Genomic DNA, 19048 nt, shown 5'->3' with positions numbered 1-19048 from the left:
ATACAATCTTCCACAAGGACAAGGTTGTCCTACAGGTGAAGCCTAGTTTCCTCCCAAAGGTGGTTTCTGAATTCCATATTACTCAGAAAATTACCTTGCCTTCATTCTACCCTCCTCCCCATCCGGGGAAAGAGGAGGAAAGGCTACACAGGCGGGACCCTAGGCGAGCTCTCAGCTTTTACATCAGCAGAATGGCTAGGATCAGGCAAGCAGACCAACTGTTTGTAGGATACTCAGGTCACAAGTTGGGACTACCCATAACAAAACAAACCATCTCCAGGTGGATTATTTTGGCCATCCTGGAATGTTATAGACTAGCAGGGAAAGAGCCACCCCAAAATCTCAGGGCTCATTCATCTAGGGGTATCGCAGCCTCTTCGGCTCTCCAGAGAGGGGTACCGGTCCGGGACATATGTGCGGCTGCAACATGGTCGTCCACACATACATTCACAAAATTTTACAATCTGGATTCCTCCACTGCTCAAGAGACCAGATTTGGCAAGGCTGTATTACATTCGGTCCATCCCTAAAGGGATATACATAACACTATCACTCCCTCCTCCAATTACATACCACTGCTATGGGAGTCTATCAAAGATGAGGAATACGTCGGAGGACACAATCCCTTCGGAGAACAAGTTACTTCTTACCTGGTAACGTTCTTTCGACGGGATGTTCCTCCGACGTATTCCTTATCGCCCCTCCCATCCATCACTGCAGTGATAACTTCCCTTGTGGTTGCAGCTTTCGCTCCTTCAAGGTTACTAACCGATTTAGGCATGTCTTTTCTTATGCTACAAAACGGAACTGAGCAACGGACGCAGCGCGTGGCTATTTATGGGCATGGTGACGTCGGCGCAGATACGGTGGCTGTCGAGGGACATCGACTCGGCGGACGTCGACGCGCAGCGCCCTCTACAGAAAAAATTTCCGAGGCCAGCAAGCTGGAAACATATTATCAAAGATAAGGAGTACGTCGGAGGAACATCCCGTCGAAAGAACGTTACCAGGTAAGAAGTTACTTGTTCATCTCAGGAATAACTTTCCATGCATGGTAATTCAAAAGTGGCTTTATTGAGAATTTACAACAATTTGCATATTTTATTTATCTGAAACCTTAATTAATCACTTTTAGATGGACATCGCCAGATAAAGATGCCCCTACTAGACCTGTTTGAAAAATGATAACCCAAATAAATTGTCATCCAACACTTTCCATCTCAATGTCATCGATGGACCATTTAAACTTAGTTTTTTGCGTGGGGATATGGACATTTAATAACTTGACATTGTCTTTGATTTATAAGTAGATTAGCTTTAGCATATTTGCTCGACTGATTTAACTAATGCTGTAAGCCCACCGTAGAGTTATCTAGTAATGAGAAGTCATCGGCATATGCCAGCCAATTAAGGGATTGTCCACCCACTTTCAGGCTAGTAAGCCCAACTCCTTCATTTTGGATATTTGGGGTCTCAATCTCTCTCGTTTGAGTATTCATGAAAAAGGCTCCAAATCTGATACGTGCCTATGTTTCAAATTTTGGCACCCCAAATTCCAAGCGTAGAGCACTATTTGGATTTCCCACTGGAGTCCTGTTGGCTTTTTCAAGATTTTATTCTGTATAACAGCAAGTTAAGCGCATTTTGAGTACCCTGTGTAGCAACGCAGTCCCCACCTTAATTTTGTAAACACTTATAATGCGTCCTCTGAACTTATAATATCTTTATTGGCCACCCAGCCTTATCTGGGCTTTCTCGACTACCATATCAATATGTTTTGTCCATTTCCCATTGTTTGCAAACAATCCCACATAACAAAAGGGGTCCACAACCTAAAAACCATGAGTAGTTGTTTTTGCCTCTCCCAAAAGCTACAATGTTTATATTATTCATATTCCGCTTTAGGTTATTGATTGTGAAATAATGAAATGCATAGTTAAGACTTTGCTGCAGTCCACCTGCAGTTAAATCAAGTTAGGCCGTATTATCTGTATAAAATAAAGATCCAACATGCATATTTCCCAATACTGTGGGGCATTCTTTCAAAACACTAGTTATAGGGTTAACATCTGCAGAAAAATAATATAAATAAGCTAGAGCGTCCTTGCTTAACCCCTCTGTGATAAAATTGGGCATAAATCCCCCTTCTTTTGAACACACAACTACTGCATGAGTGTTCATGTAACATCTTAGTTGTAGTAAGCCCAAAGGGTCCCTTGAGGTCTTCATCTTTCATCACATGGCTTCCCTATCGATAAATCAAAAGCTTGAGGTCCTAAAATGCTACATACAACCTACCCCCTGTAACAGAGCAGTATTTTTCAATTAAAGTATTTAGAATAATAAATGATCAGTGGTCGAAAACCCCTTCCAGAACCTTGCTTGTGAGGCTTACAAAATGCTATTTGAGCATGCCCACTCAGCCAGTCTATTTTTCAGGCATTTATTAAGAATCTTTCTTGGTATATCTGAGAGAAATGGGACAGTAGCAATGTGGATCATTAATTACAGCCCTTTTTTTATATACATTGGGACACTTATGGCTCTTTTCCATGAGCTTGGGTTTGCGCCAGACTGAGCAATGGCATCAAAAGATGTTTCTAAGATGAGTGTGCCATTCTGGGAACCATTTTAAATGAATCGGACCTAAATCCATCCGGGCCCGCAACCTTTCTCTAAATGCAAGCAAGTATTTCTTCCTTGGAGAATACAAAGTCACTAGTTTTATAATCTACCCCTGTAGACTTTTCTACACTGTCTGGGTCGAAAAGAAGTTTTTGGAAAGTGGTTTACCCAACTATCTGGGGGAATTACACACTCATCTTTTTGGTTGCAGTGTTCAAATCCCTTTGCTATCAACCCTCAGAAATGTTTTGTCTTTTAATGACGGAGCCCTCGCCATCTGCTCCCATGATGGATTAATTATTCCTCCCACATATTCCTCACTACCCTCCCAGTCCTCTTGGTGGATGGCTCACACACATCCTGCTCTCCTGCGGTCCCCCAGCGGCTCAGTGCTAGCAGAAAGGCAGAACTGTGATGCTACGGTGCTGCTGCCACCATATATACTTAGTTATTTGACATTTATAAAGTGTGCAAAACCCTGTGGTATCTAGGCGCTATTATCTTAAGAATATGGTTACAGTAAGTGCTTGAGCAGAATAAAACACAAAAGGTTACATAATTTGAGAGTGTCTCGGGAGGATAGCTCGGGGGCAACATGCTCGCCTTGGAAGCAAGACGCGGAGCAACACAGGTTTGAACCCCGGGTCAGCGCTTAGAAACCTCTGGATATTAAGTGCATTATAAATATATCATAAAGGTGGCCTCGCCTCTAGTTGCTGAGGGCTTCATCTAAAAAGTGATACATAAGATCTAACCTGTTACACTACTACATGCTGGGAACCTCACCTCTTGTGGTAGGGTTATCACAAACATGTACAACATGACAAAATAGGTAATGTAGATACAAATTAGGAAGCCAAGCCTCTTGTTACGGGGGGGTCATCCCTAACCTGTACAAAGTGACAAAATAGGTAGTGAATACAGATTATGAAGCCAAACCTCTTGTTTTGGGGGTTATCCTTAACATTTACAAAATGACACAATAAGTAAAGTAAATACAGATTATGAAGCCAAACCTCTTGTTGTGGGGGCTATCGCAAACATGTACAGTATGGCAAAATAGGTTATGTAAATGCAGGCTAGGAAGCCGAACCTCTTAATGCCAAGGCTAACACTAACATGCATCAGAGACGACAAGGTTAAGATTAGTACATACTGGTGGAACCTAGCTTATGGTTAAAAATTGTTTGTGGGGATGCCTCATACAGGTGGATACGAAAGGTCCAGTAGTAAGCTATGATGGTCATACAAATGGAAATGCTTACATCAGTGAGTGTGCAGCTTAATACCGGTACAATAAAGTTGAAGGAGATGTGATGGCGAGAGAAAAAGAGAACATTTGGTGACCAGAGGTTTTGCATGAAGGCTGTAGGCGAGGGACGGTAAGTAAACGTGAATGGTGGCCGCCGAAGTATGGGTACCAATGACTACCTCAAGTAAAGAGTTAGTGATGCAGTAACGTGGGTGTTTGTTTAAGGAGGTATAACAAACCCAACGGGGTCTGTGCTTATTGCATTGCAGAAAGTTTAGCTGAGTTGCGAAGAACTGGCATCTGGGGGTGGAGACGGGAGAGTCGTAACAGTCTGTGTAGTAAGGTACAGGTCGAAGATACGGCCCATTCATCTTACCTCTGGTTTACTGGAGATGTCTCTAGTAGTCGGAAAGGGTCAAGGGTAGCGAGGAGCTCCATTAAGTACACCGGGAGAAGGCAGGATGCCTTCAAAGCGAGCCTTAAATGCGGGATCCGACTTCGCCTCGCGGCTCGGCTGGGCCTCAGTATTAGTCAGCAGGCAAGGCCAATTAGCAGGCAGTCTTGCAGGGTGCCTCTCCAGGCACTGCAGTCAGTCTGAAAGAGTGGAACAACGGCGGCAATCTCTGTTTCCAAGCCTGCAAGGACTGCATCATGCAGTTGATGTAACGGCAGACTCTGATGTCCCTCGATGTTGGCGGGGACATCCTTCCTTGTCGGACTTCTCCCGACATCCTATTGGGCGTCATTGTGAATGGTGCTGTCTGGAACTGTCACGGAGCCACGCTATGACACCTTTATTGGTGAATGTTTCTGAAGACCATTGAGCCTGGAGAAGATTTGAGGTGAGGAATCTGTCGGCAAAAAAACTTTACTGAGGAGTAAGTAATTTTTTGCCATCTGTTCAGAGTGAAATTTCATCAAATGGCAGTTATGGATGTTCACGCATGTAGGTCTGTGGCACATAATTTGTGCCCTCGGCACTTCTGCTAAACTATATTCACCAATGCTCGTGACTGCTCTCACACGAGATTCAAAGGGTTTGTTCTTTGAATAAGTAACCAAATGAATAACTCTAATATAAATGCTAGTTCCTACCTTGAAAATCTGTTTGATTGCTGGCCAGAAAAAGAAATGTTCATAGCTTGAGGTTTCAGGTCTCAGTAATTTTTTGTTCCTTTGCTGATACTTCTCAAAAGCAGAATATCTATATTTGTGAGTAAACTTTATTGCCATTAATTGTACAGCGGTCTCCTATGCACGATATATTTTGTTATGCTTTTAAAGCTTTGACATTTGAAAGCACTAGAGGAGTATGATTTGCCACTTGTTTACATAAGTGCATAACATTGCTTTGATGATATTCTTATGTATTTAGGTCCCATCAGATGTACTACATGTTTGGATTCTTGTTTCTTGTATTCATCATTTTGGTGATTACATGCTCGGAAGCAACTATTCTCCTCTGTTACTTCCACCTGTGTGCGGAGGTAAGTTTATAAGACTATTCCTTGTAGTATGGAGTGCTAAGCTATTCTGTTATTTTTGAAGAATTCACACGTGATTTGTTGCAATGTCTTGATCATTTATTTGTCAGACTTGCATTCGCTTATTGCTGATATTAGTGTTTTTCTTTTTCTTAAATTTGTAGCCGGTATACTACTTCTGCATAGATCCTTTCTAAAGTCATTTTTCTAGATTTTAACCCCTTAAGAGAAGGTTAGGAAAGCTGAATCGGAAGATAGAAAGGCATACATTTCGGTAAAGTAGACAAAATTCCAAGTTTAGGAAGGGATGATTTGTGCAGGTCAGGCAACAACTATGTAGGGAAAAATTCTATAGTTTGGGGAAAAATTGGGAAAATGACAGGAAAAAAAGATATGTGGTGGACATGGTTGGCCTGGTAAGGCAATGGCTTCTGTGAATTTTGAGAAAATCAATGCTCCTCTACATTCCCCCGACTCTTCCAGTTAGGAAATCACACATTTTTTGTAATTTTTCACAAAACAAGCAACACCACAAGCCAAAAACGGAGCCATGGTACACAGGATTCTCTGCTTACAGCCTAAACAGACGTACTTGGCATGTGTAAATAAGGAAAACAAATGTGGTGAGAAGGGTAAGCATACATTTTTTGAAAGAGCACAGGCAGACCTTTTGATGGGTAGGTGACTTGTGCAGATGACAAGTGTATAGTGCCTAAAGCAGCGACTAAATGTAGGTCACATTTGGGAAATGAAAGGTTTGTGTAACAAAGTGCAGGAGCAAATGTGTCGAAACGTTATGAAAACCAAGCAAACACAACAAATTTCCTACCTTCCTGCGTTCCCGCAGGTGTCACGACAAACAGTACCTCACATGTGTGGGTGCACCTATCTGGGCGCACAAGGAAAAAGCTAAACCACTGGTAACCCTAAGTCTTTCGGCAGAGCAGATTTTGCTGATGTGGACAACTTATAGATTTGAGCCTGGGGTGTTGAAGCCTCCAAGAAAAACAGGGAACCCCATGCTTTTAAGAAAAGGCACCCGTGGGAATCCAGAGGTGTGACTTGCGCAAATCGCCCCAGAGTGCATTACCCACAATCCCCGGCAAAGTCCGAAATTTGGCCAGCCCATGGAAGCACGCCGCCAACACATGTCCTTCCTTCCGGCATTCCCACAGGTGTCCCGATGAAAACGGTACCTCACATGTGTGGGTGCACCTACCTGGGCGCAAAGGGAAAAGGCTAAACCACTGCTATCCCCCAAAGGGTTTGGGGAGCCAGCCTAAAGATTTGGGCCTGGGGTGTCTCAGCCACCAAGTAAAACAGAGAACCCCATGCATTTCAGAAAAGACACCGTGGGAGTCCACAGAAGTCTGGCTTGCGCGAATCGCCCCAGAATGTATTACCCACAAGCCCCAGCAAAGTCCCAAATTTCAGGAAAAAAGCACAATTTTCAGACATTTCCCATCTGGAAACTACTGAAACACGCTGCCAAAAACACATGTCCTACCTTCCCACATTCCCACAGGTGTCTAGATGAAAACAGTACCTCATGTGTGGGTGCACCTACGTGGGCGGAAAAGGTGGTGTTGATCCACAAGACCAATTGCAGTCCCAGGGAGCCCCGGGAGGATTCCCTGAAGGAAATTCTGTAATGCTGCATAGCCAGAGCTCTAGGATGGTCGGGAGTGATGTCCCTGGCCTTGGGTGGTTGTCCCTCATATGGGTTGACCATCCACAAGTCCAGCTGCGGTTTCAGGGAGCCTCTGCATGCGCCTCATTCTTTACCAGAGGGAGGGGGTGTAACACAATCCATCCAGAGCTAAAGGCTGGTCTGGGTCATGTCCCAGGCCTTGGGCACCCATCACTCATGTGGGTCGACCAAGCCCAGCCTGGAGCTCTGGCTGGGCTGCGTTACAGCTTCTCCCTCAGGGAAAGGTTGGGGACCCTGCCGGGGCTCCCTGGAACCGCTGCTTGAATTCGGCAGGCTAGACCCCTCTGAACACGCACATGGGTCATATAGACAGCTAGTGACTAGAGACATTGAATATTTAGGCTGCAGCAGGCCTGTGCCACCGAATGAGCAGGACGACCTGACTGATATTTTGAACAATGGACCTCAAGAGGACCCTATTCTAGCTTTTCATGTGGCTGTAGAGGTGGGTCGATGCCTACTGGGAAATGCCAGAGTTAATTCCAGCTGTGAATAAAATATTGTTTAGTAAAAACTGGACCTGTAGTAGTGATCCAGTTTACTTTTGCAAACCTCCCACTCCCGAAAGCCTGGTGGTACAGTGTTGGGACAGTTTTTCTGAAGTCCAACTAAGGGCTTAGTAAAACCATTCAACTGAGGCAGTACAAGACTCCACTCTTAGTAGAAGGCTGTACCACCTCAGTATATGGTAGCGTAGACAGAGCAGCCAGGCTCATTTTAGGAGGGAGAGAGGGCTGTAGAATCAGTACACATGAAATTGTTATACAAATGGCCCAAAGAAACACAAACACTATGTATTGTAAAAATAAAGGATTTATTTAAATGCAGGTAGGCCCAGAAAAATCTAGGGGGTTAGTAAGTACTAACACATTATATGAAATCACAATATAAAAACACAACACTATACTTGCAGGTACACAGACCCAAGTATAGACCTTATTTGAGATACCTAACAGTAGTTCTAGGGAAGTCAAAACCTTTACATACACATTCGGTATAGGTCAAGCCTATTCTTGTAGTAAAAAAACAATGGTTACTTTTTACAATTAAATTCAGTAATGCAAGGGCAGTAGACCCTTGCAGTTGTATAATGATTCTCAGTACAAATCACTTAGTCAACTGGACAATATACTTTTGGTGAATAGTGAAACTTATTCTAGGTGCAGTAAAAACCTAGAACTACTTTTGTCATAACACAGTTATACTAGGTGAGTAAAATCTAAGGATGTAATATACAATTACAGGTGCTTTTGAAATCAGTGAACCACAGATGGAGATAAGCAGTAACTCCTGTAACTTATTTTTGGATGGCACACAGCTAACACAAGGTAAGTAAAACCCACATACTTTTTTAACCTCACAATGAAGGGGAAAGTAAAACCCAATGTCACACTTTACTGAATGACTCTTCGTTATTCTAGGTAGGCAACAACACAATACAGACTTATTCTGGACAGGCTAGCAGCAAGTCAGGGGAAGCAAGACCCAGTTGGGGGACACTCATACAATTATCCCTCCAACGACTAATCTGGTGATACCAACACTTTACTTTGGGGAAGAGGCACAACCTAATCACAGGAGAGTAAAATACCTTCACATCTACGTTCTATTAGACTGGCGAAACAGTTGCTAAGAAAGAAAAGATGTTAACCATACTTTTAAGAATAGTGCATCACACATTCGAGATCAGTAAGAACTTTTGTAACTGTTCACTCTTAGAATTACAGTTACCAACCAACTCTTTACAAGTAAGTAACTTTTAAACACTTTTCTTTTCTAGGCAGAAGTCCCAATCCCTTGGAAATCTTTCCCTTATTCTTGGAGCATGAGTGTTCTCAGTGGCAGAACGGGGTCACTAGGACTAATGACCAACAGGCAGTGTCAGAATAGGTTCTGTAGTAGCAAAAGTCAAGAGTTCCTTAGGAAAACTAGGCAAACCGGTGAGTACTCCACTTCAGAGTTGGAAGAGAGTCCAGGGGCTTCACAGAAGAAACCCTAGCAGGATTCTAGCAGTGGGACTGGGTCCGCTGGAGAGGCCGCCCCATCACAGAGAACAACCCACAGCTACACAGAAATCCTAACAGGCTTAAGGTAAGTACATACTTAAGCCAACGCAGTACCTCCGCATTGAAGAAGATTTTGCAGCAGGAGAATTTAAGGGTCTGCAGCCAAATACCCGGTCAGTGGATTCCTTGTCGTGGAGACTGAAAACAAGACCTCCGAAGGGACTTTGCAGCAGGGATCGATGAAGAAGGCTCTAGGCAAGGTTTGCCTCACGGCTGGATGCGGTTCTGCGGATTTGGTGCCTTTTGAAGGACAACAGAAGAAGACAGAAAATCACGGTTGAATTCTTGTCGTTTTAAAGGTCCAGCACTCTGGTGAGGGGACTTTTCAGACTCGATTTGTGTCTCTGAAGATCCACCAGGATGCCCACGAAGTTTCAGTGAGATTCGGAATTCAGAAGACCGTGCAACGCACGATTGCTGGAGGTCCCAGGTTATTGGTGTATTGCAACAACGCAAGGTCGCAGCAACTCGTGGGATGGCTCAAAATGCAGGTCTTTTTAAGTCTAGTGGGTCCCACTAGGCTCTGGGTCGGGGTCGTCATTTCCGGAGGCCCAGCTCAATTGGAAGGAAGGTTTACAGCAGGCTCCAGTTACACAGCAGGCTCTCCGGTCGCTGGAAATCGTTTCTGCCACTTTTCCTTAGTCATCCTCTTTAGTTTAAGTTCCAGTGGTCGACATATCTTCAGCTTCCAGGTCGTAGTATTTATCAGGAACTACAGCACAACCTCTGCGTTCTCTCGCCGCATTTTTCAAGAAGGGGCGGTCTGGTTGTCCAATCAGGACAGCCAGCCCCCACTGGGATTTGTCCCCATTCAAGCAAGGCGTAAGACAAAGGACTGGGGAGTTTGGGACTTCTCCCTCACTTCCTGCTCTCACTAAACAGACTGGATCCTGGGCAGGGAGTCCAGGGGACTCCCACGGAAGACAAAAATCACACAAAGGAATTTCCCGCCCTGGATGTCGGGGCGAAGGAACAAGAAACACTAAAATGGTGAAAAATGAAGACTGGCCATTTTGGTAAAAATTGACACCCTTGGGTCCCTTTACTGCAGCTGTAAACACAGCCGTGCACCAAATTAATACAAGGTATCACTGCCACCAGCCATTGAAGGTGACCTTGTCACTGTAACAGAATTGTTGGTTTTAATGTGAAAGAGGATACATTGTATCTCCCCAGCACTCCACATAAGTTGGGGTGTGCTGGTTTCACTTAACAAAATGTAAAATGGATCCAAAGATCCTTTCTACCCTTAGGAACTGTAGTTCACTCCAGATTAGCACAAGAAAGTTGAAAGGGGAGCCCCTAGGGTAACCCAGCAACAACAGGCACTTATTGCCAATAAGTTGTTAAAGAGGATAACTTTAAAAAGACACTATGGAGAGTCTTAAAAATTACACCCATAAAGAGTTAAAGATCATGTGAGTGTGGAAAAAGGTTCCCACTCACTGAGGTATTATGGAAAAATATCCCATTAGTAAAGCAAAACGTTCTGGGGTTGAACCAGGAAAGGAAGAGTTACCAGTTCTGTGCGACATACAGGCTGCCACTTCTACTTAAAAACAAACTGACTACCAACAATTCCCCCAAACAGGGGTGAAAAACGCTATGATGCCATGGCAAATAAATTCTTCTCTGCTGGAAGTATGGCCCTTAAATCTGCAAATGCCACATGTGCACTGGCACATTTTTCGTTTACCTTATGGAAATGTATAGCAAGGGCGGCTAATCGTATTCCTGAGGTGTTTTTTTGGACTTTGTTAAAGATGGGAAGGAAGCTATGTGCGAGTCCTTCAAAAAGGCCTTGACTCTGCGGACAGTATCAGCAGAGCATGGGCGCCTAGCACGTTGATGTAGATTTGTGTGGTTAACTCACCCCAATGGAACAGCTTGGAGGGGCAGGTCCTTTTTGTTTTTATTCCTCAGCTGGAAGAGCAAGGGGACGGCGAGTCAGAGAAGATTCCCCTGTTGTGGACGTGGGAGAGGTGCTAAGACTGCCCAGGCAACAGCTACTTTGCGCTCAGCTACTGCATCAGCTGCCTCAAAACCTCTCTAAGGCCTTAGTCCACAAGACCCAGGTGGGTGGCACTCTCACAGCATCTGCAAGAATGGCAGGGTATTACTTTGGATGTATGGGCATTAGAAACCATAGCCCAGGGTCATCCACCCGGGGAGCAACTCTTTAAAAATGCCATATCTGCTCCTTGTGCAGGACATTTTGACCCTACTGGAGGAAGGTGCTATAGAACCAGTGCCTGTATTGATAATTTATTTCTATTGCGCTCATAAGTGTTTCAGAGCGCGGCAAGGGAGGGGAACAGGGGAGAACAAAACGATATTACTAGGCCCAGTGACATTGAGAACGTGAAAGTGCATGGGAGAGGATAAAAGTGAATGGAAGGGGGTGGGGGTGTGGAGCAAAGCAGAAACAGATAAAAAATAAATAATAAAGGCAGCAAAACCGTGGTAGTGCAGCCAGCAAGTGCTGGGTTTAAGGCAGCAGACCGGGTATGTCTAAGTGCAGGAAGAAGAGGGGGGGGGGGGGGGCTGTATGGGTACAAATACATACCCCAGTGCAAGGGGTGGCCTAGAGGCAGTGCGGGAGGGTGAGCAGATACCTGGGCCCGGAAGATGGAGGGTAGGTCAGGTGCACAGTGCCGAGTGAGAACAGATCAGCATGGGAGAGCGGGGGCAAAAGCAGAAGCAAAGAGGAAGGTCTTGAGATGATTCCGGAACCGGCGATGGTTCTCCTCCAGTTTCAGAACGGCAGGGAGGCTGTTCCAGAGGGAGGCCCCAGCCGAAGACCGAGATCTACCCCAGCTTGTTTCTTTGAGAAACGACGGACCTTGACTGAGTTAGAGGAGCGAAGAGCTCGAGAGGGGAGGTATTTGCAGAGGGATAGCTGAAGGTATTTTGGAGCCATGGAGCGAACGTGTGAGTAGGATGAAGCCATGGAGTCCTGTAGCAGAAGTACAAAGGGTTGGTACTCCCGTTACTTCCTAATCCCCAAGAAGGACGGAGGATTGAGACAAGTTCAAGATTGTTACCCTTTCTGAGATGCTTCAGGACAGGATGGCATCATTGGACCTTCGGGATGCTTACTTTCATGTGCACAAACACTGTGTACCTGAGGTTCGCCGCTGGCGGTTCTCATTATCAGTTTCGAGTACTTCCTTTTCGGCTGACTTGCGCCCTGAGGATTTTCACCAAGTTGATGGCGGTGATGGCAGCGAGTCTCGTGAGAGGGGGATTCAAGTCTACCCCTACCTGGACGATTGGCTGATCAGGGCTCGGTCTCCCAAACAGGCCCAGAAACATCTCAGCGTAACCTGCCACTCTCTCTGCAGACTGGGCTTCTCCCTTAGTTTCAAGAAGGACCACATTTATTTTTGTTTATTCATACAGCGCTTGTACACCAGTGAAGTGCTTCAAAGCGCTTCAAGGCGTAGGGGAACAAAGGAATACAGTAAGCATTTTTAGGCCTTGAAGATTCCGGATGATCTAAACAGAAAAAAAGCTAGAGTATATTTCTGATATTTCTCCTAAAGCAAGTGCATGAAGTGTGACAGTTGCGACCAAGCTCGCAGGGGAAGGGGGGGGGGGGGGAGGGACAGGCAAGACAAATTGGTCCTAGTGCATTTAGATAATGCATACATATAGATGGATGTGCAGGGACGAGGGAGAGGGGGGTCGGAGCGTGGAACAAACTAGTCCAGTTAAGTGCATGAAGCATAAGCTGAAAGTGCAGTAATGCTGAACAAAGTGCAGCGGCCCGGAGGCAAGAGCAAAAGAGCCTGGGACCTGTAGGCTCTGGAGGTGAACCAGGCAACCACTCAGCAGAACTGAGCAGAGTTAGGGAGGAGAGTGGAGAGAAAGAAAGAAGGTTAGCAAGGGATAGGGAGGGAGCAGAAGTAAGAGAAAAGTTAGAATGCCTCTGAGGAGGTGCAGTTGGTAGTTGGACTTTATTTTGGGAGTTGTCCGAGATATGAGAAGAGGAGGAGGGTGGAGTCGAAGAGAAGATGGCCCCTAGATTTTTTGCCTCATTGGTGGGCGAGGGCGCAAATGATACAATCTGAAAGGATAGAATTCATCGGCACAGTCCTGAATGCTGCTTTGGGAAAAGACACGTAATCCAAGAAGAGGACTTGACACATTCTGCAGATGGTCAGCAAATTCCAGAGTGACGAGCATCTTCCAACCTTTGATTTCTTTGATTTTTTTTGATTTTTTTGAGGGTGCTCGGCCTCATGATTTCCTGCATTTTTCTGGTGCCAGAGGTTCGTCTGAGAATTAGGTCCCTCCAATTGGCTTTCAGGACTCAATGTTCCCAATTGTCAGGTAGGATGTCAGACTTTCAGGTTCCAAGCAGAATCGCACATGGATCTTCTGTGGTGGGCTTGCAAGGACAACCTTCTGAAGGGAGAATCCTTTTGATGGCCATAGCTGGAGAGAACAGTAGTGACGGACCCCTCAATCACAGGGTGGGGAGCCCACATCAACGATCTGACAATCGGCAGTCGTTGGTCTCCATCGGAGTCCAAACTACACATCAACCTTTTAGAGCTGCGGGCTATCAGACTAGCGCTGAAAGCCTTTCCGCCCTGTGTATAGGGAAGAATCATCCTGATAATGATGGACAACACAGTGGCCATGTATTACCTCAACAAGGCAGGAGGCGTAGAGTCACTATCACTGTGCAGAGACGCAATGCAGCTCCCCATCAGCAGTTCACCTAGCCGGAGAGGAGAACACAGCGTTGGACTCTCTGAGCAGGCAGAGCAGTCTCCCATGAGTGGGAACTAGATCAGGAAGTCCTTCAAGAGATCTTTGCCCTTTGGGGAACACCTCGTGGATCTGTTTGCGACCGGAAGTCCAAGCTGTACTGCTCGAGGGAATTTCCCCCAAGAGGAGCTCTAGCTGACTCGATGGTAGTGGCTTGGGAGTTTCCACAAGAAAGTTAGGACATTTTACCCAGACCTTCTGGACATGGCCATCTGCCCACCAATAGGTCTTCTGCAAAGAGGATCTTCTCACGTGGGAGGAAGGTCAGGTCCTCTATCCAGAGGTTAAGACACTCAATCTTCGCGCATAGTTTGAGAGCTTGAGATATAAGGATTGGGACCTCCCCAATGACCTATTGGAGATTTTGCTTTCAGCCAGCAGGCCAACAACAAAATCCTTGTACTGCTGCCGTTGGAACAAGTTCTGGTATTTGGTGCAGGGACAAGAATGCAGATCCTTTTATGTGCAGTACACCTATGGTGTTATTATTTTTGCACCTGGCTATTCTGGGGATCCAGGTTGCCACAATTAAAGGGTATCTTGCAGCGCTGTGAATTTTTAAGCACTCGTCTGAAGAGGTATCCTTCAAAATGCCACTAATCACATTTCTGAAGGGACTAACACATTTGTTGCTTCCGATCCCAGTTCAGGTTCCAGTTGGGGACCTAAATCAAGTTCTAAAGTGTGTTGTGTACCCCTTTTGAACCTGTTCATTCTCGTCCTTTAAGGTTGTTAACCTTCAAAACAATCCTTTTGGTGCTTTAACAGCCCGTAGGGTGAGCGAGCTTCAAGCATTGTCTTGCAAGCCTCCTTATACAATTTGCTTAAGGTTAAACCTATGTTTTTGCCAAAGATTGTATCTGATTTTCATTTAACTCAGAAAATGATACTGCCTTGTTTTTCTCCCCCTCCTGATCCTGGCAAGGAGAGATTGCACAGACTTTGACCCAAGGCGAGCACTTAGTTTTTATATTTCAAGGATGTCAGTTGACAAACATTTTGTTGGTTATATAGGCCGTAAGTTGGGGATGGCAGTGACAAAACAAACCCTGTTGAGATGGATAATTTTAGGAATTTCTGAATGTTATAGGCTAGCTGGAAAAGATCCCCCCCCCCCTGAAGGTCTAAGGGCTCATTCGACTAGGGGCATGGCTACATGCTCTGCTTTACAGAAAGGAGTCCCAATTCAAGAGATTTGTTCGGCGGCCACATGGTCCTCCATTCATACCTTTACAAAGCATTGTTGTCTGGGCTCTTCCTCGGGCCGGGAAGGATGATTTGGGAAGGCAGTGTTACATTCTCTTCACACAAACCCATAAGGAACTCCTAAATTCACACTCCCTCGTCCAAAACCAACACTGCTTTGGGAGACTTATCAAAAGATGAGGAATACGTGGGAGGGCACAGTACATTCTCATCAGCCAGTGAGGCCTCGACACGATGACAAGTCATCGAAGGATCCTTTGAGCTGAAAACATACACAAGTCGAGGTCATCAATGCCTGCTGTGCCTTGGATGCCAGCCAAGCCCTCGACATCAGCGTCGACGCAGACTGCATCGATGCCAGCTGCGCCACCAATGCCAGCTGCGCCACCAATGCTAGCTGCGCCACCGACTGTGCCCTAAATGCCAGCTGTACCGTCGACGTTAAGCACCCCATCTAAACCTATGGCGCCATCGAAAAAGGTTTCAACAACTCCTCGAGCGTCGAATCCAGTTGGTCAAACCCTTGATGCTGAAAACCTAGGTTCCTTTACCAAGGAAAGAATATTTTAAGTCCCTCACCTCCATATATGAGGAGGATGAACCATCAGACAGCGATGCACCCTTTGGTCTCGAATTTGGCACACCAAAGTTTCATTTCTGAGTAATCAAGGTTGAAAGACCTTGATTTTAATTTACAGACGGCCAGTGGGTTGGACACCTCACCCGAGCTAGATTTTGGAAGACCAGAGGCTGGGGAACACCCTGATACTTATAGGCAGCTAATGTCCAAGGTGGTAGAATATACAGGGTGGAGTAGGCCTTTGTTACCTTTTGGGCAGGATGATGTGACGGACATCCTGGATAAGGGTCCACAGATGGATCCTATACTGCCTTTCCATATTGCTCTCCAAAAAAAGGGTGGCAGCAAATTGGGAGACGCCAGAAACTAATCCGGCTGTGAATGAAAATCTGACCAAAAAATACCACCCTTCCAGTAGGGACCCCAGACTACCTGTCTAAACACCCCACGCCAGAGAGTCTGGTGGTACAGGCAGCTAACGCAACTTCTAAGCAGGCAGCTTACCCTACCATCCCTCCAGATAGGGACTACAAAAGAGTTGATGGATGGGCAAGGAAAGTATTTTCTGCAGGGAGTATGGTGCTCAAATCCACCAACTCCACGTGTGCCCTTGCAAAATTCTCATTCACTCTATGGGACTGCATTTCCATGGCGGCAGAGCACATTCCCGAGGGGGAAGAAAGAGACCGGTTCTTGGCCATAATAGATTCTTGGCCATAATTGGAGAGTCTTCAGTCGAGTCTGGATTCTGACCGCATCAGCAGAGCCATGGCTATAAACACCGTTGTGCGCAGGTTTGCATAGTTCAGGTTTTACACCGGATATGCAATCAGACTCCAACATGCCCTTTGAAGGGTCTCACCTTTTTGGCAACAAGGCTGACGAGAGCCTTGTGAAGTTGCAGACATCAAAAGGTGGCAGCCAAATCTTTAGGTGCCGCTGTTGGCAGCCTCAGCCCTTTCGCCCTAGTGGACAACCTTGGAGGGGTAGATCTTTTTGCTACTACTCCTCAGTGGGAAGAGCAAGAGGAATGGTTGGTCAAAGAAGGTTCCCACATGGTTGACAAGTGAGGTGCGAAGCCAGCTCAAGCAGCTGCATATTTTACATTGACTGATGGTTTTGGTCCTCTGACTTTTCAATTGATTTGTATATTTGATTTGACTGTTTGCATCTTCTTGAATGCAGTGGGGTAATTCTAGCACCTGGCTGCATTGAGGGATGATGCAATCGGTGTTCCTTTTCCTATCTCCCTGGTTGACAGTGTATGAATCACGAGCAATTGTTTGTATCATACCAATTGGGTACCGCTCTGTTTGAATTTATTTCTTTACACCTGTGGGTTATCCATCTCTAGGTTACTTATTTACTAGCCTCTGTTCAAACATGGGGACCGAGTAATTGGTCAGTACACTTATCGCAATTGTGTCAAAGAATAACGAAACCATTTTTTGAAACATATCTAAAAGCAAAACCGCATTTGTTTTTTGTTCAGTGTGCATTATTTATTTATTTATTTGCATTTGTTAAGCGCGCTTGCAGCCCATAAGGCATCGAGGCGCTGTTACAGAGGATAAGAAAACTTAGGATTACAGACAGGTGCCAGGAGGGCTCTTAGTTACAGATTGGTAGGCATATATGCAGTGGACGATACAGGTTCAGGTTAAACAAAGAGTCTGGTTTTGATAGCCTTACGGAAGGCTAGGTGGGATTGAATGAGTCTTAGGTGAGGTGGCAGAGCGTTACAGTGCGTGGCTGCTAGGGTGGGGAAGCTGGAGCCACCAGCGCGCACTTTCCGAGTAGTAGGCGTGACGATTGTGTTGGCATAGGGGGACCTGAGAGGTCTCTTGGCGGTGTGCCTAATAATTCTGTTGGTCAGGTAAGGAGGGGCAAGTTCGTGAAGGCATTTGTGTGTGAGAGCAAGAGTTTTAAAAACAATTCTCTCTTTGACAGGGAGCCAGTGTGCTAAACAAGGGCCTTGTGAAGAAGTTTACTATTTCCTTTTCTTTACTGCACTATTAGATGATACTAATCCCACCTACTGTGCAAACAATTAATAGTGTTGTATTCATGCCTTATTTCTCTGTTTAGGAATGAGACAGTTTTGGAGTGTATATTTATTTTCATTGTTGGTGAATTTGAAAAAAACAATAAATTGTATTTAAGTACTACTGAGCAGAAGTTATTTCCTAGCCTCTCAGCTTTGTTTTGGTTTGATGATTTAACAAGATATTTAAAGGTTATTGAGTTTACGTTTTGAAGCTCTGTGTCCAAGTTTCCTTTAAATGGTATGACTAAAACACTCTAACATTAGGAGAGTGTTGAAAAATATCTGTGGTTGGAGCCTTTCTTTGTTCCATAGCATATTTACCATCTGCCACTGCATCAGCCGCCTAAAAACCTGTCTGAGGTCTTGAGTCACAATTCACCAGTGGAGGGCAGACTGTCTTTGCATCTAGAAGAATAAGACATTACTTCGGATGCTTGGGCTTTGGAAACCATAGCCCATGGGTACTGCCTTCCTTTCATTCAGGGACCTCCGAGCAATCCACCGGGGTGCCACTCTTTGAGGATTCAGATCCGCTCCTTGTGCAGGAGATTTTAACCCTGTAGAGAAAGGCACTATAGAGCCGGTGCCTGTAGCAGAGAGGAACAAGGGATGGTATTCCCCATATTTCCTAATACCCAAGAAGGATGGAGGACTGAGACCATCTTGGACTTGAGATACTTGAACAAGTTCCTCAGAAAAGACAAGGTTAAGGTGGTCGCACTTTCTCGAATCCTTCAGGCCCTCCAACTCCAGGATTGAATGGGGTCATTGGACCTTCAGGATGTTTGTTTTCATGTGCCAATCCATCTCAAGTACAGAATATACCTGAGGTTCGCCGTTGAGGGTTCTCATGATCAGTTTCGAGTTCTGCCATTCGGGCTGACCTCCGCCCTGAGGGTTTTCACCAAACTGAAGGCAGTGGTGGCAGCGAGTCTAAGGAGGGAGGGGGTGTTATATCTACCCCAACCTGGACGATTGGCTCATCAGGGTGCATTCTCCCAGACAAGTCCTGCATCATCTCAACGTGACCTGCCACACTCTTCACAGACTGGGCTTCTCCCTCAATTACAAGAACTCCCATATGACACCTTCTCAAAAGCTCCAGTTCATTAGGCCTGTACTGGATACCTCCTTGGGAAAGAGCTTGCCACCCAAGGTGAGGGCTTTAGACATTCTACAGATGGCCAAGAAGTTTCAGAATGCCCAGCATCTCACAGCCTTCCATTTTTTTTGAGGTTGTTCGGCCTCATGGCATCCTGCATTTTTCTGGTACCAGAGGCCCGCCTGAGAATGAGATC

At 45.5% G+C, this 19048-nt stretch overlaps 1 protein-coding gene across 1 annotated transcript in view; it reads left to right on the top strand.

Annotated features, from left to right (window-relative positions):
* TM9SF2 (transmembrane 9 superfamily member 2) overlaps nucleotides 1-19048 on the top strand; it is a 993889-nt gene that overhangs the window by 802376 nt on the left and 172465 nt on the right. The window contains exon 15 of the mRNA XM_069637011.1: nucleotides 5253-5364. Within this exon, the coding sequence (XP_069493112.1) occupies nucleotides 5253-5364 (112 nt within the window). The remainder of the gene's footprint in view (nucleotides 1-5252; nucleotides 5365-19048) is intronic.

Source organism: Ambystoma mexicanum, chromosome 7p, assembly GCF_040938575.1.
Source record: "Ambystoma mexicanum isolate Mex_15411 chromosome 7p, UKY_AmexF1_1, whole genome shotgun sequence".
NCBI lineage: Eukaryota > Metazoa > Chordata > Amphibia > Caudata > Ambystomatidae > Ambystoma > Ambystoma mexicanum.
The sequence above is the reverse complement of the archived record's forward strand: the minus strand, read 5'-3'. Positions and strand labels throughout refer to the sequence as shown.